Source organism: Symphalangus syndactylus, chromosome 17 (assembly GCF_028878055.3).
Source record: "Symphalangus syndactylus isolate Jambi chromosome 17, NHGRI_mSymSyn1-v2.1_pri, whole genome shotgun sequence".
In the NCBI taxonomy this organism is placed as follows: Eukaryota; Metazoa; Chordata; class Mammalia; order Primates; family Hylobatidae; genus Symphalangus; species Symphalangus syndactylus.
The window spans coordinates 21009442-21028942 of record NC_072439.2 but is presented as its reverse complement, the minus strand read 5'-3'; the positions used below and the strand labels follow the sequence as shown (position 1 = coordinate 21028942).

General features: G+C 49.2%; 1 protein-coding gene across 15 annotated transcripts in view; it reads left to right on the top strand.

Annotated features, from left to right (window-relative positions):
• The window catches only part of HNRNPUL1 (heterogeneous nuclear ribonucleoprotein U like 1), a 46719-nt gene extending 29458 nt beyond the window's left edge, over positions 1 to 17261 (top strand). For 9 of the 15 annotated variants that reach the window (XM_055249957.2, XM_063620906.1, XM_055249954.2 and 6 more), the window contains 8 exons: positions 1855 to 2121; positions 3965 to 4087; positions 4185 to 4313; positions 11156 to 11324; positions 12321 to 12605; positions 13636 to 13925; positions 15288 to 15509; positions 16091 to 17261. In XM_055249957.2, coding sequence (XP_055105932.1) covers positions 1855 to 2121; positions 3965 to 4087; positions 4185 to 4313; positions 11156 to 11324; positions 12321 to 12605; positions 13636 to 13925; positions 15288 to 15509; positions 16091 to 16207 — 1602 coding nt within the window. In that variant the 3' untranslated portion in view covers positions 16208 to 17261. The remainder of the gene's footprint in view (positions 1 to 1854; positions 2122 to 3964; positions 4088 to 4184; positions 4314 to 11155; positions 11325 to 12320; positions 12606 to 13635; positions 13926 to 15287; positions 15510 to 16090) is intronic. The other 6 variants (XM_055249959.2, XM_063620901.1, XM_055249953.2 and 3 more) reach the window with 1 other exon arrangement.
• Positions 17262 to 19501: the final 2240 nt, after the last annotated feature.

Below are 19501 nucleotides of genomic sequence, written 5' to 3'. Positions count from 1 at the left end.
AGTTCTGAGCAGGCTGCTCCTCTATTCAAAATAAGTCAGAGACTCTGCTCTGCCACCAGCATCAAGTTCAAATTCCTGCGGTAAATTAGAGTCCCTCACATGCCGAGGTAGGCCATGTCCCTTCCCACCACTTCAGTCCCAGCCCCTTATTGGTAGCACAGTGCCTGACATCTTGCAGTGATAGCTCACATTCCTTGTGTGCTCACTGTGTATTAAATGTACTAGCCCATTTAACAGTTAGAATAAACATAGGCTGTATAAAATATTATTACCCCGCCCCCCTTTGTTTGATAAGGAAACAAGATAAAATAACTTAACCAAGGCCACAAGTTAGTAATGGTAGAACTGAAGCCATCCACCTTCTAAAATGGGATCATAGGCTAGGCGCAGTGGCTCACACCTATAATCCCAGCACTTTGGGAGGCTGAGGCAGGTGGATCACCTGAGGTCAGGAGTTCGAGACCAGCCTGATCAACAGAGAAACCCCCTCTCTACTAAAAATACAAAATTAGCCGGGCGTGGTGGCACATGCCTGTAATCCCAGCTACTCTGGAGGTTGAGGCAGGAGAATCGCTTGAACCTGGGAGGCAGAGGTTGTGATGAGCTGAGATTGCGCCATTGCACTCCAGCCTGGGCAACAAGAGTGAAATTCCGTCTCAACAAAAAGAGGGGGGAATCTTAATTACTAACTTTAGCAATTCACCAAGTAGTTGTTACAAAATAAATGAATGTGGTCCCTGCATGGCTCTTTAGCTGTTCCTGAATTACTTCCCCCTCATCTTTTATGCCTCAGCCAAACTGACCTTATGTTCTGTCACTGCTAGGCTTATATACAAGCAACTGAGAAACCTCCTCAGAAACTTGCTTCTAGGTAGGTCATCTTACTGAATTATGATAGAGTGTCCTTGTCTCATTCCCCACTGGTCCCTAAACTCTGTCGGTCCCAGATTACGCCGACATATATATCAGAAAGAGTACGAACTCAGGGAACATGTTGAACAAGCTGAACTCAGTTCAAAAAGGCCCTGCTGTGGCTTTCCTTCATCTGTTATATTCATAGACTGCCCTTTCTGGGTTTCTTGTGTTTGTTTTTGTAGAGATGGCGTCTCTCTCTGTTACCCAGGCTGTACTTGAACTCCTGGCCTCAAGCAATCCTCCTGCCTTGGCCACCCAAAGTGATGGGATTATAGGCGTGAGCCACTGCACCTGTCTCGTCAGTTTTCAGGATGGGACTGGATCACCTTTTCCTTCGTCTTCATCTCAGTCTAGGCACAAGACTCAAATACTTGGAGCTTCTTAAAATTACCTGCTTTAGGACGGGTGCAGTAGCTCCAGCCTGTAATTCCAACAGTTTGGCAGGCCAACGTGGGAAGATCACTTGAGTCCAGGATTTCAAGACCAGCCTGGGCAACATAACAAGACCCCATCTCTACAAAAAAATTCAAAAATTAGCCAGGTGTGGAACATGCCTGTAGTCCCAGCTACTCAGGAGGCTGAGGTGGGAGGATTGCTTGAACCTGGAAGTTTGAGGTTGCAGTGAGCCCTAGCTGTACCACTACACTCAGCCTGGGGGACAGGGTGAGACCCTGTCTCAAAAAAAAAAAAAAAAAAAAAACTCTTGCTTACTTGCTTCATATCCACCAACTTTGGGGTCTTAGGCAAGAAGGACTTTGGGCTGGACATTCTCTGAGATGTTCACTGATGCTGCCCAGCTTACCTGTATGTTGGGGAAGGATGCACTTCAATCTGGAAAGCTGTCCATATTCTACTCCCTGCATCTACTGTCTCCCACATGTGACTCCCAGTGCCTGTGGCGAGAGTTGGTAATCATATTCCTTTGGCTTTTTCTCCTAGGACTTTGAATGTGGAAATGACGTGGAACTGTCCTTTACCAAGAATGGAAAGTGGATGGGCATTGCTTTCCGAATCCAGAAGGAAGCCTTGGGGGGTCAGGCCCTCTATCCTCATGTCCTGGTGAAGAATTGCGCGGTGGAGTTCAACTTCGGACAGAGGGCAGAGCCCTACTGTTCTGTCCTCCCAGGGTTTACCTTCATCCAGCACCTTCCCCTTAGTGAGCGTATCCGGGGCACCGTTGGACCAAAGAGCAAGGCAGAATGTGAGGTGAGTGAGGCCAGAAGGTATTGGTGGCCACCTTGCTGCCAAGACAGAGGAGACACACACACACAGACTTGCTGCGTGAGTAGCCTTGGGGCAAGTGGCCACTTTGTCCCAGCTCCTCAGGGTTGGACTCAGAGCTGAAAAGCTGCTCTGAGTGTGAGGTGAGGGGTGTTGGTGTGACCTAAGTTGAAGTCGGAGAGGCTACCTAAATCTCAGAAAGATTCCATCTTCTTCTTAAGTGAGGCCAGAATATGGGAAAAGGAGGCTTTTCTTACAGCAGAAAAGGACACTAGGCGCTTCTTGGGGAGTGCACTGTGCCACCAAGTGTTCTTTTTTTTTCTTTAGAGACAGGGTCTCGCTCTGTCACCCAGGCTGGAGTGCAGTGGTGCGATCACAGCTTACTGCAGCCTTGACCTCCCAGGCTCAAGTGATCCTCCCACCTCAGCTTCTCGAGTAGCTGGGACCACAGGTACATGCCAGCATGCCCGGCTAACTTTTTTAGCCACTGAGCCTGGCCCACCGAGTGTTCTTGAAGGAGGCTGAGTAAGTTCCACCTCTCACCCAGAGCTATCAAAAGATAAATGGCCTTTGGGAAGATTTGATTCCAAGAGCTATACTAGTGTCTTTTTTCTTAAAACAGTATTTTTCTTGTATGTGTAAGTTATTTATGCTTGTTATAGAAAATTAAGAAGTAAAAAGTTTAAATTTTCATAATGCCATCATCTACAAATAAGTTTACTTGCAGAGTTTTGGAGGTCATTTGTTCTTTTTAATGTCTAAGTGCCTGTTTTCTGCTCACAAGCTCACAAACATTTATCATTGAGATTCTATGGTATAAGCATTGTGATACCCTGCCCTTTTCACTTCACATTATTTTGTGCGCTTTATCCCATCACATAAAAACCTCTTTTTGAACATCACTCTTTTTTTCTTTTTAAAAAATCCTTCAAGGGAATGAACGTCATTCTTAATGGCCTTACAAACTCATCGTTCCCCTCTAGTCAGGCATTTAAGATACATCTGTGTTTACCAAATTCTAAATGTATTGATTAGATACAATTCATGTCCTTGTGTGTACAGCTCTGTTCTATTTCATACTTCAAGAAAGTTGTACCACTTCTCCTACCCACTCCATGGGGTCAGTCCCAGTACACAGCCTTCCCTGGGCTATTGGGGGGGGTGGGGAGTGGGTCACATAATCCTGTAAATGGGCTGGGTTTGGTGGCAAACGCCTATAATTCCAGCACTTTGGGAGGCCAAGGAGGGAGGAGGATCCCTTGAGTATAAGAGTTTGAGACCAGTCTGGACAACATAAGGAGACCCTCATTTCTACCACAAAAAGAGAGAAAAAGATTAGCTGGGTGTGATGGTTTGTGCCTGTAGTTCTAGCTACTCTGGAGGCTGATGTAGAAGGATTGCTGGAGCCTGGGAGTTCAAGGCTGCAGTGAGCCGTGAATGGGCCATTACACGCCAGCCTGGGCAATAGAGTGAGACCGTGTCTCAAAAAAACAAAATCCTATAAATGCTAATGATGACAGCACTTGGTTTTTTGTTTTTGTTTTTGTTTTTGTTTTTCCCCGAAAGTCCTGGGATTATAGGCGTGAGCCACCGTGCCTGGCCAGCACTTGACTTAATGCTCACCCTGTCCCAGGCACTGTGCTCAAGAGTCTGACAAGCCTGATCTTTTTGAATCCCGATACCAGTACTGTGAGGTGGATGCTATTATTGCTTCCGCTTTGTAGAGGCAGCCACAGCTCAGAGGTCCAGGGTCACACTCACAGTCACCACCGAGCCAAGTGGTGCCATACCACCATGCTGCAACACCTTCTCTGTCTTGTTCTTGTAGATTCTGATGATGGTGGGCCTGCCTGCTGCTGGCAAGACCACATGGGCCATCAAACATGCAGCTTCCAACCCTTCCAAGAAGTACAACATCCTGGGTACCAATGCCATCATGGATAAGATGCGGGTAAGGACAGCCACTGGACTCTCCTTACTCACCTCCAACCTACTAAGTGCTGCCCTGCAACTAAAATCACTCACCCCTCACCAATTCCTGCCCGCAGGTGATGGGCCTACGCCGGCAGCGGAACTATGCTGGCCGCTGGGACGTCCTGATCCAGCAGGCCACCCAGTGCCTCAACCGCCTCATCCAGATTGCTGCCCGCAAGAAACGCAACTATATCCTAGATCAGGTACTTAATGATGACCATTGTGTCCTCAGGAGAAGGGAGGGGACCCCTTGCATGCCTGAGAATCTTCCTCTGGTCCCTTTCTTTTTTCCCTGTAATGATGATGGACTGCTGTGCTAGTCGGGGGGTCAGACCTTGTCATACATGACGACATGATCCTACACACAGCTGAGCCCAGACTGGGATCATGATCTAGGCCTACTTACTCAGACTCATCAGCAGCCCCAAAGAACATCAGGTAAGAACTGTTTAGGAAAATGGAAGGAGTATGGATTTCCGAGCCTGAGAGACTGGGGCTTGAATCCCAGCTCGGCTACTCCCTAGCTCTGTGCCTTTGGGCAGCTGACTTTATCCTCTGAATCTCCATCTCTTCGTTTATAAAACAGGGATCTCAATACCATCTGCACACCTAACACAGGGCCTGGCACTTAGTAGCTGGTGATTATTGTTAAATACTCTACAGAATAGGTAGAGTAGCTTTCATGCCAACAGCAGTGCTGTAAGGTAAATGCTATTATTGCTTCCGTCATTTTCTTTTCACAAATACGTATGACTGGCAGGTACATACCTAAGTCATATTTTCTACCTACATTTCAGTTAATGGTGGAGTTCTTAACATCAGGGACCTTGGAACCTTTGCAGTTGAACATAAATATTGTATGCAGGTGCAGGTGTATCCTTTTTACGAAAAAGAAGAAGAAAAAAAAACCTTAGACAGTTTTTTGTCCCTATCTTTCAGCATTCTCAAAAGGATGAGTGACCCAAAAATCACTACAGATTCCTGTCTCAGAGTAATGAGTTCCACATGGTTATTGCCTATGCAGCGTCATTGCCTACTGACATTTGTCCTGAAGGCTCTCACAAGTAACAAAGGGTGTCTCCTTATTTTCCATATTTGGGGATCTGTGAATGAGCCTCTGTTCCCTTCAGCCTTGCATTTGTGCTTTCTTAAGAACCTGTGAGTGAGCAAATATGTAAACTAAGTAACACCCTGCCCTTGAAGCCTTCCTGAAGTGCCTTCCATACATGTAGGCCTGGGTACTTGGTGACCATAAGTTCAAAGGGCTCCTGATAAGAGTGGAGGTGGTGACAGTGTTTGGCTTTGTCAGAATGGTAGTTTGCTTGTTAGAAAGGAATCGCCAGGGACCAAGTTGCCTTCACATAGGAATGAGGATCCTACACAAAACAGTTGAGCACAGGATAGTCTAAAAGCCATCCATGGTTATCCCCCCAACTCATACTGTGTACAATCAGTCTTCTCTCCGCTTTGAAGATTTGTCTTTTAAACCCTTGGCCTCACTTTACCTGATCCTCCTTGTGAGGGCATTTAAGAATTTTTTAGTCTGTATTGACCCCAGTTGGACTCATTGTCATGAAAGAGAGAGTAGTAATACCATTTTAACACTCTGAGGATACATACCTCTTTTGGATACCCCAGCCAGTATTCCTGTCTTTTTCTTGGTTTGCTGGTTAAATCAGCTGTGAAACCCATTTCAAATATGTGGCCTATGGGAGAATGATTATAGTCTAGAGTGGATCATCTAACATCTCTGTCCAGGATGCTGAAGTGGGTTTTCTCTGGAAGCCAGGCCCATGACAGCTTTGCACTCTGAAGACCTACTGTCAGCCTTCTTGGCTGCTGCTGGCTTGTTTAGGGACAGGGTCTAGGGCTGTACCAGGTATGCCTGTGGTCTTCAGGGCTACCAGCCTCCTGCTTAAGGACATGTGGGTCAGGCCAAGTGATCTGGGCCAACAGTGAGACAGAGAACCTAAACTCTGAAGGCTGGGAGGAGGGTTCTCTGGTTAACCACAGATTGGAGGATTGCCTCGGGGCCTGAAGCCATAGGCTACTCAGGCTGAGGGAGGGAGTATAAAGCCAGTGGTTTCACCTGTTTTGGCCTAAACCCCAAAAGTGGGTTCCAGAAAACTCTGGGTATGAGAGAGGGAGGGGGAAGTTGTGTGTTTGTGTATAGAAGGTTCAGAGCAGGCCCCTGGCCAATCGTGGCACTTCCATTCCACCAGCTTTGGCAGTGACAGGTAAGTTGATGATGCATAGCTGTCTCCTGGGCTAGGTGGAATTTCCAAAGGGGAAACCCATACTACAGGCAAAATCCCTGCAGTTCCTGGATCTCAGCCCAGAACCATCTTTTGCCTTTACTGGGTTTTCCTGAGTGGTCAGACCTCCCCACATTTGGCTCTTCCAGCCTCCTGTTATGTAGGTTGGCCTCAGAAATGCTCATCCTTGAGAGGGAAGGAGAGGTTGTCTGCAGAAGCCAGGTGGGCCTGTGTAAGCCAGGATTCTGTGTTTGTCTGGCCGGGACTCTAACCCCTATCCTGGGATGTATGTGATTGGGCACAAACTCTCAGGTATATCGGGGCTTTGACCTACATTCTGTGATAACTTGAGTAGCCTTTTTAGATCACGTGGGCATCACAGCTGTGGAACATCAGAAGAGGAAAAAGAGGTAGACCAGAGAGGAAACTGAAGCCTCTGCAGAGGACTGTAGGACTTCTAAGTCACGCACTCAGTGTACTGATAGATCACAGCTCTGCTGACTTCCCAAACAGCCATAGTCTAGAATGGTTGGGGCCATGGTGGGAATTTGGGGAAGCTTTCTGGAGGTGGAATGTCTAGGTCGGGGCACAGAGGATGATTAAAAGAGTTGGGGCTTTGTCCTGAGGAGAGTGGGGAGTCATGGTCAGGTTTTCATCCGGAGGAATGTGGATAAATTTGCCTAGCTAGTAAAAGGCTGCAGAGGAGAGAGAAAGGGGGAGTAGAAGGCCACGTTGCTTCAGGTGTCTCTGGTGTCCTCTGTTGGAGGTGGGAAGCCTCTGGAATGAGATGCTTTCTGGCCTTGTCCCAGAGGGCCTCAAAATGCAGTACAGAACAGGAACTGACTGGCCTGCTGTGAGGCAAACAAGTTGCCCTTCTGGAGGCTTCTGGGGAGCCTCCGCAGGGGCATGTTGCCCAAGCCCACCCCAGAGTAGGGCGCTGTTGCCTAGGAGTTCCGTTAGAGGGCTCTAACAGCCTAGAGCCAGGCCAGGCATCAGTTAGAATCAGGGCTGGATGGGTTGACGTCACAGTCAGAACATGTCGTTCTAGTCCTCATTTGCGTCCTGGTCAGCAGGTGCCACACTTTCGCCTGAAACAGAAACCCAGGGCTAGAATAGTGTCCCACCGTAACCTGTGTCTTATTTGCAGGCCTTGGAGAAAGGATGTTTCTTTCCATCATCCCCGACCAACCATCCCTAGAGCCTGAAGCCCATTCCATTCTTGACACACCAGCCAGTTCTCGTCCTATAAATGTGGTTCTTTTGACTGGAATTCACCTCACTCTGAGCCCAAAGTAAATCTTTTCTCATCAGCCTTCTTCACTTTGCTCCCCAGATCTAGCTAGGTTTCTCCTGCTGCCAGTATGACCCTGGTGAGCTGTGACAAGTGACAGTAGACAGGGACAGTGGGGCTTGAGAGAGCCTGGGCTGTCACATCATCATTTGTACCTGCTGTGTTCACTTCTCCCTCCCTAAGACTGTTATACACCAAAACTCCCCATATAGCTTCTCCAAGAAACCCAACTCTTGTCCCTTAGTCCATGTCACAGGGTCCAGGGAACACAGCCACATTTTCTCTTAGAATCAACATCTTCAAGCAGGGTGGGACTGGGAGAAGCAGAAGCTAGGCAGAGGGAACCAAAGTAGCTGGAAAAGCTGACCTAGCTGTTGTGCTGGTCTCATAGCAACAGCCGCCAGCAGCCCTCAGCGACCACAGAAGTGCTGGGCTGGCCCAGGGGCTGTGACCTCACTGTGTTTGCTGTGGCAACAGCCACCAGCAGCTAATTCCCTTTCCTCCAGGAAAGCCAAGTATTTGCATTTCTGCTGGTGTGGTTTAGATACTCTTCTTCCCTTCCCCAAACGAAGGAGTAAGTGGAGGGAGGTGCAGTCTTAAAAACCATTGCTGAGAGGATTCTCAGCACCTCAATTCCAAAGTGCCTGAGAAGCCATCTCTCAGAGTCTACCCACTTCCAAGGACAAAGGCCAGCTATTTATGAGTCCAATCTGTTCCATCTCCATTCCTCCCATCCCATGAAGCTACAGGGGCTAGCCGTCTTGGCAGCATTGCTTCTCTTCTCTGTCCCCTCATCAGGGCATTGACGGGGCAGTTGTACCACATGGAAGACCTCCAGGACTGTCACTCTATGCCCTCGCAGTTCAGAGGAATCAAAGTAGGATCACTTAGGGGCAAAAAAAAAAATGCAGAATGGTCTGGGGCCATATTCACCCTGGCACCTACCTACTCTGGGCTTTTGTGTCAGAAGAAAATTATATTTAGCTGAGGAAGCCAAACTCTTTCTTCCTGTGACCAGATGCCACGTTATGCTTTGCATTTAGGAATGGAGTCAAAGAAGAGTAGTGGGGAGAGGGGACTTAACTTTTCCTCTGTAACATGATGTTCCTTTTCAAACCATTTGTGGCCCAAGGGCTCTTTGTGGGCTAGTGTCCAAGACCCCAAGAACAGTATGTGTGTGCCTGTCACCCACATGACTGCCCACATCCTCCTTCGTGAGGGTAGGGACACTTTCCCTGGGGGACAGGAAAGAACATTTTTTCCTGGCGCGTGTTTCAGGGCCAGAGGATCTGGTTAGTTTAAGCAGCTGCACCCACGGCCCCAGAACTTCCAGCAGATCTGTGCTGGAGTCCCTGGCCCCTGGCTAATCCACATCCAGCACCCTGTTCCTGTGTCTTAGAAGAGGATCTCTTGTAACCTTGTTTTTTCCTCAAGCTTCAATTTTCCTTGGTATTTTCCATTGGGAAGCCTCTCCTGGAGAGTCAGTCCTATAGGCCTTATTTTCAGATCCACCCTGGGTGTTGACTTTTCACTGCCCACTCCCCTGGCACTTGCCAGAGATTTTTACATCTGCAAATCCTCTCCAGAGCCAGGACGAGGGTGATGATCCTTGTCTTTCAGACGAGGAAATTTGAGACTCAGGCTACTTGGGGACTTGTCTGAGTCTCACAAATAGTAAAGGGCACAGCGGGGATTTCAAGCCCAAGTTTCTTCCTCAAAGCCTGTGTTCATTCCACCCTGTCTCACTGTTCCTGCCTTTCTGCTTGGGAGATCACTATAAGCTTAACCTTTTCTTTGGTCTGAGTTGCTTCAAGTCAACATGACAGTATAAATATCTACCCAGTGATGACCACATCAATGGCAGCTCACAGTTGTTGAGTGTTGGCTATGAGCCAGGCCCTGGGCTTAGACGAGGGCTTTTACTCACAGGGACTCATGCAGTCTTCACAGCAACCCTAAGACATCCATGCCGTTTTCCCTTTTCAGGGCTTGATTTTACAGAGGAGCAGGCTGAGGCTGGGCTATCCCAGTGCACTGCCTGCTTCCCATCAAGGTGTCTTCTGCCCTGGAGGCCACCTGTGTCCCCCTACTTGAGTAGTTTCTTGCACTTTGTCAGTTGCTTTATGGACATTCTCTTACTCAGTCCTTGCCAGCCCAGGGAGGGAGGCTTTTCAACCCCGTATTACAGATGAGGCAACTGTAAGGACTGGCCAAAGTATGTTAGTAGCCACACCAGGACTTGACCCTAGATTCTTTGTACCCAACCAGGCCACATCTTCAGAATACATTTTTTTTTTTTTGGTCCATTTGTACATACCCCTTTACAGACTGTTTTCCCTATCTGTGGCTTCTTTCTTGGGTCCATGTTAGAGCCACTAAAAAATTGTTTAAATGCAGTTTAAAACTCCTTACTCTGTTTCTGCTGAGTTCCCGAGTTTCCATAGGGAGGGTACCTGTATAGGTGCCTGGGTCTGTCTTCTAGAGGTTCAGGCTCAGGAAGTCTCAAATGAAGTTTGGGCTGCTCACTTTTTAAGTAGTGTCCACGTGATTCAAGTATATAGGCTGAGTCTGTGGAACCCTGAATCCAGCAGAGGTGGGCCTCATTCCCAAAGGGCCTGACGTGATGGAGGTATTCGGTAAATGGAAGCCGATGTTGTTACTGCTCTCAACCACATATGTGCTAAAGCACAGCTCTGCCAGCAGCAGTGCAGGACACACCTGCCATCACTTAGAGGAAGGGAAGGAAACATTAGGAGCAAAACTGCACTTGTGAAAAGCAGAGACTCCTGACGTGTTGAGCTTGCTGGTTAGAAGCTTGTGGATGAGGCTGATGTTTCAGAGAAGGACTGAGGGAATAAAAGAACCAATGTTAATGAGAACAAACTACAAAACTGTCCAAACGAGCTGGTTAATTAGTAGCATAGCTAATCTATAGGTATTACACAGCCATTAAAAAAGAATACTGCACAGAAAAACTTTAGAGAAAGTTTCACATTACATGAAAAAGCCTCAGGAGGATGTGCATAATACAATTCTTTTCGTGTAAAAAATCACATAGATATTTCTAAAAGTGCACGGAAGAAATTCATTCTTTATTCTCTCTGGGAAGTAGGGCTGGCACTAAGGGAACGCAGGGGTTTTTCCTCTAAACTTTATGCCTTATACTGTGAATTTTTTACCAAGAGTATGTATTAGCTTTCAGAATAGGGAAAAGAAATTGTAAGGTCCAGTACCAACAACAAATAGGATTAAAAAGCAAAGTCCCAACCATTAGGAATCCTTTGCCCTGTGCCTGTCTGCAGCCACTTACCTAAGTGAATTCATTTGCTGAGGGTGACTCAAGAATCTTCGAAGTAAAGAAGAGCTGTTTCCTGAGTTGCTCTGCTTACAAGGAGCACTAATAGCCTTTTCTCAGTCCCTGGCCTACATAATACCCCTCAGAGGAAAAAAACAACTCTTAATGTACCATCTCTTGCCTCTTCTGTTACCTTACCCTTAGACAAATGTTTATGGGTCAGCCCAGAGACGAAAAATGAGACCATTTGAAGGCTTCCAGCGCAAAGCTATTGTAATTTGTCCCACTGACGAGGACCTAAAAGACCGAACAATAAAGCGAACCGACGAGGAAGGGAAGGATGTCCCAGATCATGCGGTCTTAGAAATGAAAGGTAGGAAATGTCCCAGAGGAACATCACTGCAGGGTCCTGGAGAGAAGAAGCTCTTTACTCAGTTTGTCCTTCCCTGGCTCCTTAATGATTTCTTTTTTGATTTACTCTTTCCTTGCTTCTGCTTTGTCCCTTCCTTGTCTACCACAGCTGTGAATGGAAAAGCTACCCATCTCTCTTATGTCGGGATTTTCAGGCTGGATGGGGCTGGGGCAGCACGAGGGAAAGGATTTATGGGAGCTAAAGCTGAAAGTCCTGCGTGCTCACCCTGCCTGTGGCCCCAGATGGGCTGACTGTGGGCAGGCCTCAGTTTGTTTCTATGTAAAAATAGGGATGGTGATGCCATCTGTCTGACCCATTCCCTGGGGTGAGGCCTGTGGGAGCTGAGCACTGTGTCTAGGTGGGTCTTAGCCACCTCTTCAGAAAATGGAGGAGTCTTTGTTAGCCCCTGACACTTAGCAGGCTGAGGGGTTGGGGCTCTGTCTATTCTCTCTCTCTCTCTCTCTCTGTCTCTCTCTCTTCCTCTCTCTCTCTCTCTTCCTCTCTCTCTGTTTTTGTTTTTTTTTTTGGAGATGGAGTCTTGCCCTGTCACCGAGGCTGGAGTATAGTGGTGTGATCTTGGCTCACTGCAACCTCCGCCTTCTGAGTTCACCCAATTCTCCTGCCTCAGCCTCCTGAGTAGCTGGGACTACAGGTGTCCACCACTATGCCTGGCTAATTTTTATATTTTTAGTAGAGATGGGGTTTCGCCATGTTGGCCAGGCTGGTCTTGAACTCCTGACCTCAGGTGATCCACCCGCCTCGGCCTCCCAAAGTGCTGGGATTATAGGCGTGAGCCACCGCACCCGCCCTTCTGTCTATGTCTTTTCTTATTCACTACTCCAGTTTTCTTCACCTTCTCCCTTCTGGAAGGCCACTCTTCTGGGTGGAGGGGGATCAGACTTCAGAAGGTACTGACCTCTTCTTCTTGTTCCCTTTGGGGCGCTTCCTTCCTCCTAGCCAACTTCACGTTGCCAGATGTTGGGGACTTCCTGGATGAGGTTCTGTTCATTGAGCTGCAGCGGGAGGAAGCAGACAAGCTAGTGAGGCAGTACAACGAGGAAGGCCGCAAGGCTGGGCCACCCCCTGAAAAGCGCTTTGACAACCGAGGTGGTGGTGGCTTCCGGGGCCGCGGGGGTGGCGGTGGCTTCCAGCGCTATGACAACCGAGGACCCCCTGGAGGCAACCGTGGCGGCTTCCAGAACCGAGGGGGAGGCAGCGGTGGAGGAGGCAACTACCGAGGAGGTGAGACATCTCACACACAGCACTCTCCACTTTCTGTTCCCAGGTTGGGGCTGGGCTTTGACTGCTTATTCAGTCAGCAACTGAAGTTTTCTGAGCTCCAGCTGTGAGTTAAACTCTGGTAGAAAACTGAAACAAGTCAGACACGGAGACCTCAGAAACGCTCCCAGTCCCACTCCCCGGACATTGCCTATGAAGCCCTTTGCCCATTTGCATATCACAGTGCACATTCTGTCACATTGCTGTCATTTTTGTGAACCTTCCCCCATCTGACCATGAGCTCCTTGGAAATAGGGTCTAGATCAAAATCTATTGGAAATGGGGGCTACATCTTTGGCCAAGTCTGAAGAGAACTAGATGTGACTTGTTCATGGCTGTCCCCAGTGCTTAGCTTCCTCTTTTTTTTTTTTTTTTTTTTTTTTTTTTTTTTTTTGAGATGGATTTTTGCTCTTGTTGCCCAGGCTAGAGTGCAATGGTGTGATCTCGGCTCACTGCAGCCTCTGCCTCCCGGGGTTCAAGCGATTCTCCCGCCTCAGTCTCCCAAGTAGCTGGGATTACAGGCAAGCACCACCACGCCCGGCTAATTTTGTATTTTTAGTAGAGATGGGGTTTCTCCATGTTGGTCAGGCTGGTCTTGAACTCCTGACCTCACGTGATCCACCAGCCTTAGCCTCCCAAAGTGCTAGGATTACAGGTGTGAGCCACCGCGCCCTGCCAGCTTCCTCTCCTTGAGCATCTCCTTCCTGCATATTCAACAGCTGTTGAGATGCTGGGACACAGAAACCCAAGACTACCCTGGTCTCTGCCTCACCATTCTTGCAGTCCAGTGGATGAGACAAACCTGTCATAAGGCTGGGACAGGGAAGTATGCCTGGGGGTCTAGAGAATCCCGGAGGACATGGTTTGTTGTTCACCTTGAGTTCTTGCTCTGCGCCTGGCCAGGCCGGCTCACAGCAGTCACCAAGACAGCCCAGTTCCCTGGGGTTGCCATTTGGGAATGATGGCGCCTTTCATCTGGATTTCTCCAACACAGGTTTCAACCGCAGCGGAGGTGGTGGCTATAGCCAGAACCGCTGGGGTAACAACAACCGGGATAACAACAACTCCAACAATAGAGGCAGCTACAACCGGGCTCCCCAGCAACAGCCGCCACCACAGCAGCCTCCGCCACCACAGCCACCACCCCAGCAGCCACCGCCACCACCCAGCTACAGCCCTGCTCGCAACCCCCCAGGGGCCAGCACCTACAGTAAGAACAGCAACATCCCTGGCTCAAGCGCCAATACCAGCACCCCCACCGTCAGCAGCTACAGCCCTCCACAGGTGAGAGAATGAGTGTGTGTTTGTATGTAGTGATCGCACGTGTGCTCTTGAACCTGAGCAAGTTAAGTGGAGGCGGATCTGGGGAAATCAACACATGCCCCAGCTACTGGTCTTCACTCTAACCTCTAGCCTGCCCTTCTTTCTCCCTGGCCGTGATCTTGACTCAGATGGACCCTACACATTCCCAGATCCCCTCCAAACCCAGGAGTAAATGGGAGACCTTTCCAGAACCTGCTCTTCTCCCACCACCCTCAAGGGGATGGGCTGTAAGCACTGATCCCTCCAGCAAGTACATTATTCTTGGCTAGTGTCACTAACCTCACTGAATCCCCAAGAAAGCACTTGACTGGAGTCACCCCTTGCCCAGGCTGGCTGACCTCTTTGTCTTTTGGACGTAATAACCAGGGCCCTAAGGTTGCTGAGGACTTGCCCTCTGCACAGAGAGCTTCAATCCTGAGCAGCTCCAGGCTCAGTTCCCGTTCTTGGAAAGCCAGTGCCCTGGCTCTGGTATGCACAAGCTCCTGTAAACCAGCGAGGTCTTCGGTTATCGCACAGCCATTTCCCAAGCACTTTCCTCACGCCAGGCCTCTAATCAGCTGCCAGGCCCAGCTAACTAGAATATTTCCTAGAACAAGAGTTGGGCAGGCACAGATCCAAACCCCCAGCCCCACAACATCCTGTTTCTGTGAGCTTGGACAAATAGCTTCCTGTCTCTGGGCCTCGTTTTCCTCATAAAGGTGTTAGTAGAAGTCCCTTCCAAGGTTTGTCGTGAGGAATGGGTGGCACTATAGCCCTGGGACTAGGCAGACCTGGGGTCAAGTCCTTCTTTCTTGGCCCAGAAATTTCATCTTGAGCCTCAGTTTCTTTCTCTTTAAAATGGGGCTAGTGGGACCTACCCCTAGGTTCTATATGGAGGTTAAATGACTTAAATGATCCAACCTGTACTTGGGAAGCACTTAATAAATTGCCACTACTGTTTCTCAGCAGATCTTCCAGTAACAACTACCCACCACCTGTTGAGTGCCCAGTGGTTTATACACACAAGCTTATTGGATACTCAGGGCAAGCTAAAGGGGTTGTTCTTGTTCTATTGTGATTCTCATTTTATAAAAAAGAAAACTGGGATTTCAAGAAGTGCTGTGTACCTTGCTCCCTGGGGGTCTCAGAGCTGGGGTTAGAGTCCACATCACAGCCCTGGGACTTGCCCTTCATCCTGCCCTACCATGGCATGGAGCTGGCTCTCCTCCTCAGCCCACAAACAATGTCCACCAGGCAAGGGAAGGGCCCCTGTGGGCCAACCACTTACAAAGGCCCTTTTTCCATCCCAGCATTTCACATCTGCAGATTTCCTCTATTTCACAGAGCTTTGGCTTTTTTCCCTCCACTTTCCAGCCGAGTTACAGCCAGCCACCCTACAACCAGGGAGGTTACAGCCAGGGCTACACAGCCCCACCGCCTCCACCTCCACCACCACCTGCCTACAACTATGGGAGCTACGGCGGTTACAACCCGGCCCCCTATACCCCACCGCCACCCCCCACCGCACAGACCTACCCTCAGCCCAGCTATAACCAGTATCAGCAGGTAGGTGCCAGACTGGGGGCCAACTGGATGGAGAGACTTCCATGGGTCCCTCCTGGGTGTGTATTCCCAGACTCAAGTCCCTGCTTATCCCTAAAAAGACAGCCTGCTGCCCTCGGCCTGGCATTCATCTGGTGCAGCCATTCCATTTGGTCAAAACTTCTGCACTGGTTGCTAGGTAATTGGTATCCTAGCCCCCTCCACAGTCCAGCAAGCGAACGGGGAGGGCTGGCCTAAGTAGCAGGGGCCTCAGAGTCCTCTTTCAGCACCATAGCCAGGGGGCTCCAAATCCTGCTGCAGGTTGGTGCCCAGGCCCCCATACCTGTTATTAAATCTTTTGACTATGATATCTAGCTATACCCAAAAGGCACTGGGTTGACAAGCTGAGACCTGGGCTTCAGTCCCTAACTGCCTACCTGTGTGGTGTCAGGTCTCTCCAAGGTGCCTTGGTTTCTCTGTCAGGGGACCCATGTTCAGCTGTTGTCACTGCACCTGTCTCTGCCCTAGATGAGGGTGGGGCTGGTGGGGAGGCTAAATGTGGGGTAGATGCAGGACAACTTGGTGTTCTTGGTTTCTTTCCCCAGTATGCCCAGCAGTGGAACCAGTACTATCAGAACCAGGGCCAGTGGCCGCCATATTACGGGAACTACGACTACGGGAGCTACTCCGGGAACACACAGGGTGGCACAAGCACACAGTAGCCAGTGTGACCCAGAGGCTCCTGGAGGCCCCTGCCGGCTTCCTCCACCAGCGCCTGCCTCGGCCCCTCCTCTGCCCCTGCCAGATCCCGTGGTGCTGGGGATGGGGTCATCCCAGGGCTGCCTCCCTCCAGCCCACTGCCTCCCCTCTGAGGGGCTTCCTTCCCCTCCATAGGGCCAGGCATTTTTTTCTGGATTCAAACAGGCAACAATAACCTTTTATTTTCTGTTTGTCCCCAACCTTCCACCTCCTGTTCTTCCTACCTTCTTCCTTTTTGACTAAATAATCCCCGCCTCCCTTGATCATCCAGTGAGGCTACAGTGACTGAGGGGAGAATCCCCTCCTGTTCACTCTCCCAACCCTGCTCCAGCCCCTCAGCTTCCCAGACCCTCATGCAGTTGGTTGTAAATTCTCCCAGGAGCTGTTTTACTGTCTACTTTTCAGGATTAAAAAAAAAAAATCAAAACTTAAAAAAAAAAAAAAAGTTTAAAAAGCAAAATGGGGAGGGAGGAAGCAGTGACTTTTTTTTGGTAATTATGCGCTTTTTTTTAATTTTTAGAATTTGTCTGTTTTTACGTGGGTCGGCTGTTAATATTTCATCAAGATAAGCATTTCTTTCCTGAGTTCAGGTGACTGAGGAAGAGCCACAAAACAAAACACAACAAAACCAAACCACAGAATCATCTTTAACCCAACTTTTTATACGATGCCCCAGTTCCCCATAACTTTGCACACAAGCTTCTGTGTTCAGTTGAATTGTAACTGCTTTTTGTATTTGGAGAGAGTGTGACTATTGAACTTGAAACCTTTTATTCCGGGCGTCTTGGTAGTTTCTGGTGGGATTCAGTGGGTGAGAGGGAAGAAGGGGAGGTTGGGGGGCTCCTTCCCTTCAGAACTTGAAGTTTCTCCCACTGCCTCCTCTCCAGTGGTCTCCCAGGTGCCAGACCCAAAAGCTTTTCCTACAGTGATACCCTTTATTTTTACTTCCCCTTGACTCATATGTTTTAACATGATTTTAACAAACTGCACTTATTAAGAAATGTGTTTGCCCTGTTTTGTTTGGTTTCGTTTTGTTTTCTTTGAATAAATGACATGGCACCTCCTAGCAGGAAGGAAGCAGGGTTGAAACCCTGAAGTGTTACTGCAGTTGGCCGTTAATTGGGATGGGGGCCTTTTTAAAGGGAAATTATTTACTCATTCATTAAACCAACTTACTGAGGGATTCATATGCCTGGCCCCGATTTTGGTGCTAAAAATGCACGCTTAAACAAGGGTCCCTGGTTTAAAATCCATTAGTTCATTTTTAAAGCGCTTCTCTGGTTCTCTACCTCTCACAGTCTAAAATCCCTCCAGGAGTTTTTGAGTAAAGGACATGGAACAGGCCTCTAGGTGGAGGGATGGGTGGGACTGATGGGGCAGAGACCAGAGCTGGTTTGCTCGGGATCATCACTGGGCATCCACAGACCACCTGCCTCAGGCCTGGCCTGTGTGCAGCACGGAGGACAGTTCTGCCTGTTCTGTGTTTGGGGCTCATGGATATTCCAGGAGCTTCATGTTTCAGCCAGTGTGTGTGAGCTACCTGCTGTGTTCTTCAGCTGTCCTGGACAGTGCTGGGGACATAGTATGCCCACGGCAGTCCTGGACCCCGTTCTCACAGAGCTCCCACTCCAGAGAGAACAAAGACCTGCCAGCACCAAGTGGTCAGCTGTGAGAGCCTGGGGTGGTGTGCAGGGAGGGCTTCCTGGAGGAGTGAGCCAGGGTAAAAGACTCCAGATTGCATCCCCATGGCCCATCGTCCTCCTTCATTAGCAACCTTATGTCTTCATTCCCTCAGTACATGCTGTGTTCCTGGCTCCTTGTGAGAGAACGCTGGGCCACAGGAGAAGCCAATTCAGCCCCAATACTTCCCTGCGGGGAGCTCAGAGCCTTGTGAAAGGGAGATGGGCAACAAAAACGAGGGAGGGAAGCTGACTAGTCTCAGAATCTCGGGTTGGGCATCAGAACGTGAGAAGGAACCAAGGTTGGTGGCTAAAAGGGACCCTAGAGTGCTCCAGAGAGGAGGTGACAGGGCCTTTAGTCTAGAAAGTCCCCTTCCCTGCATGTCCATATGCTGGGCTATGGCGCCCTCTGCTGGCCCCTCCTGGTAATGCCTGGGTATCGGCTGGTAAATAGGGACCTCCTTGGCTTTCTTCCACATCCCCAGACCTCAAGGGAATGCAAATGAGGAAGCTCTTCCTCTGTTCTCAGCCAGTTTTCCTCACACACGTCTCATCTCCAGTCCCGTGATGCCCAATCCCTTCAGAATAAAGGAGGTCAAGCCACTTACTATGGCTTATGAGGCCCTGCATGGCGTAGCACCTGGTAACCTCCCTGGCTCCATCTCTTTCTGCTTCCCCTTTGAATATCAAATCAGTGGTTATTTTGTTCTGAGGAGCCATAAGTCCTTTCTGGAACCCACAAATAATGCCATGAACCACTGCACTGGAGAATACAGAGGCACATGGAATTTTGCATAAAAATTCATGAGGTTCTCAAAACCTCCACAGCCCAATCATAGCTTTCAAGTTAGAGCTCCTTTCCTATGCCCTGACCGTACTGAAGTGCTTGCAGCAACCAGAACCGTCCATACCTGCCATCCTCAAGACTCTTTCCCCTACCTTCCTCTTAACTCAGCTCCTACTCGTTCTTCAGGTCTTAGCTTGAGGGTCCCCTCCCAGAAAGAAGGCTTCCTTGACCCTCCAGCCTGGGGTGGACAGCTCCCTCGGCCCTCTGGATCCATCAAAGCCCTGGCCACTGAGTGCCTACTGGTGACATGTCTGTCTACTCTGCTGGTAACACCTAAATAGAGCCCCACCCATCCCATAGGGAAATAAGGACCACAGTTGGCTTGTTTCACACCTGCAGATTTCCTCCAGGTCCTGGGAACACAAAATGGGAAGTTCTATCTCACCACCCATCTCATACCAGCCAGAGACAGGGTATGATGACGGAAGTAAGCCAGGCTGGTGGCTCACGCGTGCAATCCCAGCATTTTGAGAGGCTGAAGCGGGAGGATTGCTTGAGGCCAGGAGTTGGGGACTAGCCTGGGCAACAAGTGGGACCCCTGGCTCTACAAAAAAAATTTTAAAAATTAGCCGGGCGCGGTTGTGCGCACCTGTAATCCCAACTACTCCAAAGGCTGAGACAGGAGGCTCACTTGAGCACAGGAATGTGAGGTTACAGTGAACCGTGATCGCGCCACTGCATTCGTCTGGGCGACAAAGCGAGACCCTGCCTCAAAAAAAAAAAAAAAAAAA